Source organism: Syngnathoides biaculeatus, chromosome 10 (genome assembly GCF_019802595.1).
Source record: "Syngnathoides biaculeatus isolate LvHL_M chromosome 10, ASM1980259v1, whole genome shotgun sequence".
In the NCBI taxonomy this organism is placed as follows: Eukaryota; Metazoa; Chordata; class Actinopteri; order Syngnathiformes; family Syngnathidae; genus Syngnathoides; species Syngnathoides biaculeatus.
Window position 1 is genome coordinate 15182170 of NC_084649.1, and position 10862 is coordinate 15193031.

The window sequence follows — 10862 nt, forward strand, 5'->3', positions numbered from 1 at the left end:
CCGAGGTAAAGATTGAAGTGATGCTGAAGCCATAATTCTATACAAGTGCCTCTTTTTATTCACATGAAAATTTTCAAAACAGCCTACACATGAACAAAGCTCCAGCAAACATGCAACACAAAAACATTAAAAAAAAAAAAAAAAAGCCTAGATAAATTCCAATATGTTCATCGTCTTTTGCTAGAGCTGTTGTTGGAAAAAGTGAATGATGGATTTTTGCTTCTTTCTTCCAACTTTTGTTTCACAACAAACGGCAAGAGCTCAAAAAACAAAACTGTAAATGTGTTAAACTACCATTTGGTCATGGTCTTTAAAACACGTAAAACCTAATCATCGCCTTCAAGAGAAAACCCTAAGTGGTCAATGATTACCTCAGTGGGGGATTCCGTTTTTTTGATGGTAGTAGAGCGTGTATACATTACGGCATCCTTTTGAAGTGAACAGCATCGTCTTTCAGACAAGTTGCACGTTGGCTCCCTGTAGATAAGTCTGCAGAAACTGGAGGGCCTCAGTATTCATACTACTACTCAGCATTGATGGAACCTACCCCAAAAGATTAAGAATCCAATTAGACAAGGCCTGATCAAAATGTTGAGCACAGACTTAAAAGCTTCCCATTAAAAAAAAAAGAAAAACAACATACCCTTCCTGGACAGGCTGTAGAAAGCTTGTGGAGCGAATGGGCCAACAATATTTTAGGATTGCCAACAGCATCTCCGATGGGGTCGTATTCCTTCTTTCCCGCGAAGGCCAGCTGTGAGAACGCAGTCTGATAGCCAGGTGTGTCTTCAATGTCAATGAAATGCTCATCATCCGGGATGCTGTCATCCTCGGGCAGCTCAAAGAGACCAATGAGGGCCTGGAGCAGCGGGGTCCTAACCAAACACATACTCAATTAAGTAGGCTGGACAGATAAGCAATTTCAAATTGTCGGGAGGGTGTCTTTACAAATCCCATCCATGAGGACGAGACTGTCAGCAAGTAGCAATCCTCCAGGCATTTATTTCATATGAATTGCACTGACAGAAGTAAACACAATTGGGGTTGGCTGCTTACCAGAGCTTAGTGTACTCCGTATCCATCATAGCAGGACATTCAGTGAGTACCTTCGTGATACCAACGGCACAGATCTTTTTCTCAACTGTTCCAGACACCTTTTGAACCTCTGGAATAACAATTTTCTCCAAGACCATACCGAACATTCTGCACAAAACAAGAAATACATAAGGATATAGCACATTGAATAATAATAGTTTACATTTTATTGCGTATGGACAGATAAGCTGGAGGTCAATATGAAGACTTTCAAGATGGTTCTTGAGAAATGGGATCTTCACCTACTGAAAGCTGCATTATTCGTGACTTTACGTTGACATATACTTTGATAAAAAAAAATGGACAGATGGTTTTTCCCAGACTTGACAAATTGTCATTGATTTGGTGATCTCACAGTGAGCCAACGGAGTTGGATGGCTGGTCATTAGCCACCAGTGTGCTCAAGGAACACCAGTGGTCCGGTACGCTGGTGCCAGTGTTCAATACTCCACAGCCTTGCTCCATGTGGAGCATGCAGTTACAGAGAACAGAGAGACTTCAGAGAAATTTAAAAGTTTGTGTTTTGTAGCCCACGAGATGACTAGCTAGTGTGTTTAGGAGCTAAACAGTTCGTTCTACATGTCCTTCAAAACTTCAGCACTTCACTCCTAGTTGTTTTGTGTGTGTGTGTGTGTGTGTTACGCCCCAAATAACACACCCGAGAAAGTTGACTATTGTATTTTCTCTCGTGTTTAGAGAAATGCATGCCGCAGCAAAGAGCAGCAAAGCATATCATCATTGTACAACATAAGCTGTAACGTTCACATTGGGACCGAACTTGAATTTGATCAATGCAGAATTTTTCCAAACTGACTTACTTTGCCTGGATGCTGTCAAAAATCTCCTGGAGTGCAATAGCGCCATACTTGACACAATACAAATTGACAAATACCAAGAAACCTGTGAAGAGGATATGAAAAGGGGACGCATTATAACCAACTATGTAAAGTAACAATACAGTATCCTTAAATTAATAGGCGGACACTTTATGAGATGATTTATACACTTAAATGAGGTGAAGCGAAATGACTATACTCACTTTTGATAAACTTTGTGGTTTTGGAGCTTTGGAGTCTCTGGAAAAGCAAAATGAATATCTGCTTCCTGTACTGAATGAGGGATTCTCTGACAAAAAAAAAAAAAAAAAAAAAAACAGCAAGTGTCGTGAGCAGTCAATCGTGGCAACCACTCAAAGTTCAAAGAAGCTGAGACGAGAGCTGACTTACGGGGGCATGTGCTCGATGATGCTGTTGAGCAAGTAAAATCCTTGGTGGTCATTTGCCTTGGAGGCAATAAGCTTTTGGAAAACACCGAGCAGTCCAGGCTGAGGAGAGAAAGATGAAGTTAATTTAAGTGGCCATCAACCTCTCAGCTCATGAACAACAACACTTGGTGGCATAACACTATTTGATAAGTATAGCGTGTAGAAATGTCTAGCTTTGAGGCTTTTCATAACATGTATAACATAGTAGCTGTGGTGTGAGACTACATAAGACTGTTTTCTGATTTATACACAATGTGTACAATTCCAAAATAAAAACACTGTAAAATCAAGTAGGACATTTATACTTTTTGTTGTGCACAAAACTGCTCTCACATACTATCTTATCAGCAGCAGATAAAGCAATAGTGGCTCCCCCTTTTTGCATGTAGGCCTGAAGCAGGCGCACCAGAGGGGGGATGTTGCCCGTGCGCTCCCACAGCACAGGCTGCAGTAGGTGAGGGAATAAAGCCATGTAGGAAGAGGGAATTGAGTTGGAATGAATCTCCAGGAGGAGAGACATTACTTGAAATACATAGGGGAGAAACTCTGCAACAAAGCACAAAAGTGAAGATGAACACATGGGCTTCAATCAACCAATACATGTCCACAAATGGGATATTTTCACATTATTTAACGGAGGAAGCTGACCTTGGACATCATTCTGGAGAATCTCTGTGAAAACAGGGAAGAGAGCTTCCTCAAAGCTGCCAACAGTGGTGGGGTTAGCCTTGCAGGTGATCCGGACAGACAGACAGAGGGACTCGAACAGGTAGTGGTTAAAGTGCGGCTTACTAGGGTTCTGAGAGTGGCACACAATAAGACTTTAGAGTATTCCAAAGACAAAAGTTCTGTATGTTCACAAAACAGCAAATGATTGCATGTTACCTTGCTGACTAAAAGGAGCTTCTGAGTGAGTTGATCAATTAAAGTGGGAATGTAAGGAACGATTGATTCCTGGAGCAGTGAGAAGCTTCGCATGATGGCTTGGAAAAAAAAAAAAAAAAAAAAAAAAAAAACAGAAAAACAAAGGCATCAAATCAATATGTAGGTGCCTACCTGGTGAGAAAATTTTGAGGACAAAGTCTCCCTCACCTTTCATGATGTATTCGTTTTCGGATGAACCAGGAAGTGTCATTGCCTTGAACAGGTTGGTGAGGAGCATGTCAGTAAAAGGCGCCATCTCCACAGCAGTGATACTGAGAGACGAGCAGCCAAAAAGGAGCAGTTTCACAACATAGTGATGTGACCTCAAGCATTGTGATGACTTGGAGCAAAATAGTACTTGCAGTTTTAATGAAATGTGTGTGGAAATGATTCTTTTTTTCTTTTTTTATCTCTACACAACCTCTTATTTTTAAAACATAAAATATTACCTACATGAGTAAATGTAAAAAAATGTTGTCCTTAATAAAGTCAAAATGTAGCACAAAAGTAAATGTCCGATTTCTCAGAAAATGCAAAAGGTACTTCTCTGCTTTCCCCCACTTGGCTGTTCAAACCCATGCTGCTTTGCTCATCTGCCTTAGTTGCGAGTCCAGCTTATTTATTTCATCAATTGTAGACAAGATAACTTGTAACAGATTTTCCATAAGGGGAAATGTTGTAGGGATCACTGAGTGCTTGCACCAAAAATGGGGGCGGGGGGGGGGGGGTGTTGGCATATGTCACTTTGCCTGAACGTACCCCCCCCCAATAAAATCAGAAAAAGATCGATAACATGGAAAAAAACGTCGTTCATATCACTAGGGAGTTTTTAAAACTATAGTACACAATGAAGCCAATAAGCGGCCCATTCCTTATCTGAACATAACAGGTTAAGTTTAATAATAAAATCAATCTGTTTTACAATAGATGGAATGATGGATTAGCTGGAAAGCATTGGCCTCACAGTTCTGAGGTCCCAGGTACAATCCCAGCCTGTGTGGAGTTTGCATGTTCTCCCCGTGCTAGCCTGGGTTTTCTCCAGGCACTCCGGTTTCCTCCCACATCCCAAAAACATGCAACATTAATTGGACACTCTAAACTGCCCGTAGGTGTGATTGTGAGTGTGGCTGTTGTCCGTCTCTATATGCCCTGCGATTGCCTGGCAACCAGTTCAGAGCGTACCCTGCCTCCTGCACGTTGAAAGCTGGGATAGGCTCTAGCACTCCCCGCGACCCTCGTCAGGATAAGCGGCAAAGAAAATGGATGGATGTTTTAATATATACAAGTAGACACTCACAGTGTTGTATTGTTTGGGCCCCTCATCGTAAACAGCCTCTCCAAAGCATGGGCAGCATATGTGTGTTCCACAGTACTTTCTGCCTGCAAGTGAGAGATCAAGAGAGGAACAGCCTGCAGCAGTTGCTCCTTAGGAAGCTGAAATAGAAGCACAAGTTTTTTGTTTGTTTTTTTTAATGATACTTTGCATTGTGATGTGTACATGATGGAGAAAGCGTTTGCGCATACCTGGCTTCTAAATATCATCACATACTTGATAGCGTCTGCCTTCAACACTGGGAATTCATTGACTGCAATGACATTATCAAGCCCTCACATATAAATAAAGCATATACATTGCATATATTATTAAGAAGAAGAATTTGTTACTGCATTTTGTACATCCCATTTTTTCCTTTTTGAACAACCTCTGGCTTTCAATCTTTAGAAATTGTCTCATGCAAAATTCATTCAAGGCTCATTGCTGTGAGTTAAGAGCGAAAACAGCCTATAAAAGCTGAAGCACATTTGAATTACACATTGAAAAAAACCCAAATGGAAGCATTGCAGGCCTTTTTCATATTTTATATGTACAGTGCAGCCTGACTATTTGCATGCAATTGAGACCAAGCGCAGCTGTGAATAGCATCAATCCAAATTAATGGCCATTTTAAATGCACTGACAATTTTTTAAAAATGGATAACCAGGGATATACCGCTAACAGATGTTTAGGGATTGGTTCACCTTAAAGCAAAAATTTTAAAAATATATTAAAAAAAAAAATGAGTTTGAAAATAATTCAGTGAAGAGGTGAATCTGCAAGTGCCGAATTGGGACTATGCAGGGAGCTAATAAGGTGACGTCTTACCGTTAGCAGATTTTAGATCTGTGAGAATGTGATTCACAAAAAACTCTGTCAAATTCACCAATTCATTGGCTTGTGTAATTCCATGCTAGAGGGGAAAACAAGAGGCAATTATGCAAACATGATCATTCAATATTAAACTAACAAAACCATCACCAGTACCTTCTGTGTCTGTGCTTTCGATGCTAGTGATGTGACTAAATAGATGGCGGCATCTTTGTGCTTCCAGTTTGCACAAGGGTTCTTCGCGTACTCTGCCAGCATTGAGTTCACATACCCAGAGAAGATGGCTGTGACTGGGCCTTCGAAAAATTTACACAGGCCTCTTACTAAGTCACAGGCTGCCCTACGTCGAGTGTCGATGTCTGAGAAAAGAAGAGGGAATGAATGGTACGGAAAATTAACTACTACAGATGAAAGGCATCATCTGGCATTATCACTCAAACTCATGTTGATGAGCAATAAAAACATGACAATGAAAAGTAATTATTTTTAATGTCAAAACTGTTGAATCAATTACCAAACATTAAGGAAGGGAACAATTTCAACTTTACCAGAGCCTTCAAGGTCCCTCCGTATATATTCTTCAGAGTTATCTTCAAAAGCCTCCTCGTCTGCACCTAATCAAGTATTGCAAGACACGCTAGTCAAAAGTCACAACACCAAGAGCACATTCGTAGATGAGCCCATTTCACTTACTTCTGAACTCCATATTGGGCACAATGACCTTCTCACAAATGCTAGTGAGTGTATTCTGATCCTCAAATAGATTTTTGTAGTGTGGTCTTTCACAGACCGATGCCAAAAACTGGATGGCATTGCTCACAAGCTACAATAAAACATAAAACTGATTAAATGCCGGACATGACAGAAAAATGAAACAGCACTGAATTTCAGTGTGGAAACTTACCAGGTCGTATTTAACTTCCTGCCCAGTGGAAACTAAGAGGTTCCAGATAGCAGTGACAAAACGAGGAAGATATGGCTGAAACTCTTCGTCATACTTCTGTGCATAAAGTGCAGCATTGTCACAGATTTGTGACTTAAGGAGCTCCAAGAGACCTGCTTCCTCCTCATCCTGAGAAATCAAACAACAGAAAACTAGAACATCTTTTTCCGGGGGGATGAAAATGCAAATTTAACTGAAAAGCATTTTTGTATTTATTAAAAAAAAAAAAATAAAACCACTTACATCTGTTTGTAAAAGTTTATTGTCCAAAGTCAGAAGCGCATGGAAATTGGTCATCCAGGTTTCCATGTTATCTTCAAAAAACTCAGGAAGGTCCTGTAGAATAACAGAATTTGTGGCCAATATTAATGAATGAATCATGAAGGGGATCCATTCCTTAGCGTAACAAAGTGCAGACTGAGGTTTCTTGGACATTTTTTTTTAATCATACATTTAAAGAACATAACAGACCTGAAAGTTAAGACTGTAGAAAAGCTTGGAGATCAGTGTCAGCGAGGAGAAGAGGACTTTCAATGCATTGATATCAGTAGCATGAGTCTGACACAACTCAATGGTGGCCTGTAACAAAGACAAAATGTACATTTACAGTGGACAATTGATAGTTTCAAAATGCGTGTGGTTTTCTATAATGGAAGAAATCGAAGACAAGTAAAGAATAACCTTGAACAACTCAGTCAGCGGTAAGGCAAATGTTTCGAGAACTAGTTTGATCTCCAACCAAAGCTCATTTGACTTAAATTCATGGCGATACCTGAGGGGGAAAGACAATTTGAAAAAGGTGAGTACAACACGGATTGAGTCAATGGCTATACTGCGACTAATGAACAAGACTGTTTTCATTAGAAAAAGGAAAGTGATAAACAAGTCATGTTGTTGTGTGGTACTGTACGTGAAAAAGACAGCTTGAGAACAGCAGCTGTCCACTTTGTTAAATGCATTGGAGAAGAATGCGGGCTCGCATCTTCCAGAAATGAGCTCTACCTCTTGAAGAGAGAGTGGGCAGTGCGGAGCACTCCATTGATAATATGGAAGTCTCCACTTCTGAACCGGGTCACCATCTCTGTTAGAAGGTCAGGCCATTTTTGAGGGAAGTCTTCTCGCCCAATGATGCTTATTGCATCACTCAACTGAAAAAGAAGAACCAGGAGAGGCTTTATTTAAAAACATACAAGAACAAATGAAACTACTTAATACACATTATGATTGTTTACCTGCTTCTGAATCTGTTCTGGACTGCTTAGCATCAGATTAACAATGTTTGCTTTGACTGTGGTTCTGTCTTGTTCTGAAATTTTGTTTGGCTCATCTTCAACCTTTAGAGAAACATCATAGAGTAAATCCTAACATTCATAACAGACGTCATGGCATCCATAACAAAATGATTGCAACGCTGCAGCCATAAAACTCACAATGCGCCAGTTCCTTTTGATGTAGTTTTTGAATGTAACAGCAGCGCAGACCCGAATAACGTTGTCTTGGGACTTTTCAAGCAAAGTGAGAAGTAATAACGGGTAGTTCTGGTTTCCCTCCACGGATTCAAGGAACTTCTCAGCTATATAAAAAGACAGAATACAAAGCAGGGGTCAATCCATCACTGATGTGCCCATTGACCACACATAAATGTGCATATATTTTTGATATATATAAATGAAAAAATAACCAACAGCCCTAAAGGGGATAAGCTGTACAGACAATGGATGGAAGGAAGAGAATTAAACAAAAATTTTGAATTCACATCTTACCTGGGCGTCTGACAGTTGGGTCTGGGTCCAGTGTTTTTCTGAGAAATTCTGTGAGAGTTTGTAGGTTTGCATCATTCAGTTCCATGGTTGCTACTGCGAGGAAGAAGGCAAGAGTGAGAGACAGCAAGCAAAATGTGCTAAATTTCAATCGTCAACTGGTGTGAATGTGGGCATTAAAATGGTTGTCTCCTGGTATTTATGGTGTGCACTTGTGCATTTCAGCAACAGAGACTCTCCGTACTTAACTTTTTATCCGCAGAAAATGTAAATTTGAAATAAACCTATGTATTATTGTAAAACAACACATTTACTGTACAGTGTATACTGTAGTGATATGGCTTGTCTGGATCTCGCATTGTACTCTGAAACAACTTTTGTTCTGAAAATGGCCGACCCCCAGTCCAAACTGTGTGGCCCCTCAGTTATTTTTGGAGCATGAGAAAAAGTATGCTTTAACCACCAAAAACGACCTGTTCTATGTTGTAGTTACATTGCTCACCATTTGAGGACAGAAAGTGCTTTGTAGCACATCTACACCTCTATTCTGTCAATGATGGTCATTTTTGTGGCGCTGGCGAGTCATTCAAGGAAGCACCAACTCCAACACGAAGGAGAAAATATAGCATTACTACTTTGAAAAGCATGCCCACACCACCCGGTGAATCACCAGCTAATGCTAACATCTATTTAACGATCGACAGAACTGACCAGGTTATGGATTCATGTCACTAACATGCAACATAAATTTGACCTGATAGTAAAAAGACATTTGACAATAATGGGCAAGCCTCATGGCTGCTTGGGCTAGTGTGAGGATAGAGGAAACACAGCAAAGTCTCCTTCAACATAGCAGAGTGAGGTTTTGTGCTCAATACTGTACCGCACACTATCATACACGTAAGCGAGTTAGCTAGCCAACTGACTTAAATATTTTGAATGACATGCAGCAAAATAGTATACTTAGGTTCTTGCACTTAATGTTTTGTTGTTCAGCAGTCTTGTGTCATCTTTCAATGGCAATTTTTGTGCACAAGAGCCCTTTTGCGCTAAGGAAAAAAATTATTAAAGTAATTTTTTGTGATAATGTGACCTTAAACACATGCATCTGTGTATAAAGTACATTAAACTGTGACATAGATTGATTCAAGGCAAAAAAATGATATAGACAAAATTTTTTCCCCATTTAAAAATGGTAATTCGGTCAGACACCTGGTTAGTAAGTGTGTTGTCTTATGAGGGCTATATAGCGCTGACGAATGATTGTGGCTGCCTCCATCATTTAAATTGGATACCCCTAATCTGCTACATTCTAAAGCCATTAATTCAAATTGTAAATCACACCACATCTAGTTGCTGACGAACAGCCACTCGTGAGAACTAAGTTTATTTGCATCATTCGGTGTGCTTTTACAGGTGTGAATAGTTTAGAATTTGTGGTGTGGGTGGTTGATTGATTTGCTTACAGGACCACAAAGTGATGAGGCTGGAGAACTGGGATGGACACCGAGCCTTGATTTTGACACCTGTAGTCTACATTTTAAATAGGTGTGTATGTGAGCATGGACTGTTGTTAAATTTTGGTTTCCAGCCTGATTCTAACCATGGCGTTCTTCTCGCACCAAATGAGTCAGCCTTGCTCTTGCCCATAGGAGTTTATAAAGTGCTTGCTCTCGACCATTCAAAGCTGTAGTACCTTTCCACTAACACAAGGTCAGCTGGGATGTGTGTGGACCACCTCAACCGCTATTCTAATGTTAGAAAGCAATATATAGATTAAAAAAAATACATGATAGGCTGTAGTCTATTACATGAACCTCAGAAGGTACGAGAGTAGCGTCCAAAAATTATCACTGAGAATTTGGCTTATTCGTTAAGGCATAGCGAATTCATTTCGACGTTAGAGACTCGTGTAGTTTATTTGAATAAACATCAAGTTTCAAACGAACAGAGAGGTCAAAGTTGGGCAGTACTTTTGTCAGCATGTATCTAAACCCGCTTTCTACAAATCATTCTGAAGCCTAGCCCACGTTAGCTCGGTAGCAGCTAACTTAGCAACACATGCTACACAACAGCATTCGTTCAACTGGCCCAGCTGACTCCCGATCAGTTTAAAGTCTAAAAGCCAAGCTGGACATTTGACGTCTATTGATCAGCGCAGGTGGATATTTTTTATGATTTTACATTACGTTTAGTTCAGTTTATGTTATCTCAGCACCAGAGACGCGAGACAAATCAAGCACCATGGAATGTCAGCATTTGTAAATAAAAACCACGGCTAGCCTTAGCGCGAAGTTGCTAACGTAGGGATAAAGTTAGCTCATTCCTAACTGCGAAATGTTTTTCCTCACCAACTAATCGCTAACGGATCTCAACGTGTGTTTTTGACGCGCCAGTCACTATAGGGAAGTCGCAAGCGCCCTTACCGTCACTGTGACTGTTTTGTCAGTATGCGATGTAGCACTAGGAGACACCAACTGCACGCTCGTGCTCGCCGTGCCAGCTTTCAAACGTCTCCAGCAAAAGGAACAGCGCGGTCACACGATGGCGCATGCGCATATGTCAAAGTGCGGGAGAAAGAGACGCCCTTAAGACAACCACGATTGGCCCTTTCCAAGAAAATGATGCCTTCCTGCCCAGCAGTCATGATTTTATTTTACATTTTTTGGGGGGTGGGTCTCATTTTATTATAAATATGAAACCGAAACATGCACATGTCAAAGTATGGG

At 40.4% G+C, this 10862-nt stretch overlaps 1 protein-coding gene across 1 annotated transcript; it reads right to left on the reverse strand.

The window, feature by feature from the left end:
• Nucleotides 1–40: 40 nt before the first annotated feature.
• On the reverse strand, nt 41–10711 carry cse1l (CSE1 chromosome segregation 1-like (yeast)). Its single transcript, XM_061833918.1, has 25 exons — nt 10560–10711; nt 8137–8229; nt 7804–7946; nt 7606–7707; nt 7376–7521; nt 7055–7145; nt 6845–6952; nt 6617–6709; nt 6335–6502; nt 6124–6253; nt 5979–6044; nt 5587–5789; nt 5428–5512; nt 4808–4869; nt 4581–4717; nt 3452–3555; nt 3245–3342; nt 3008–3158; nt 2697–2905; nt 2322–2419; nt 2135–2220; nt 1914–1995; nt 1057–1203; nt 644–875; nt 41–543 (listed from the first exon to the last, which is right to left on the reverse strand). Exons 2-25 carry the CDS (start codon nt 8219–8221, stop codon nt 454–456), a joined length of 2916 nt encoding a protein of 971 aa, XP_061689902.1. The 5' UTR covers nt 8222–8229; nt 10560–10711; the 3' UTR covers nt 41–453.
• Between the last annotated feature and the right edge of the window lie 151 nt (nt 10712–10862).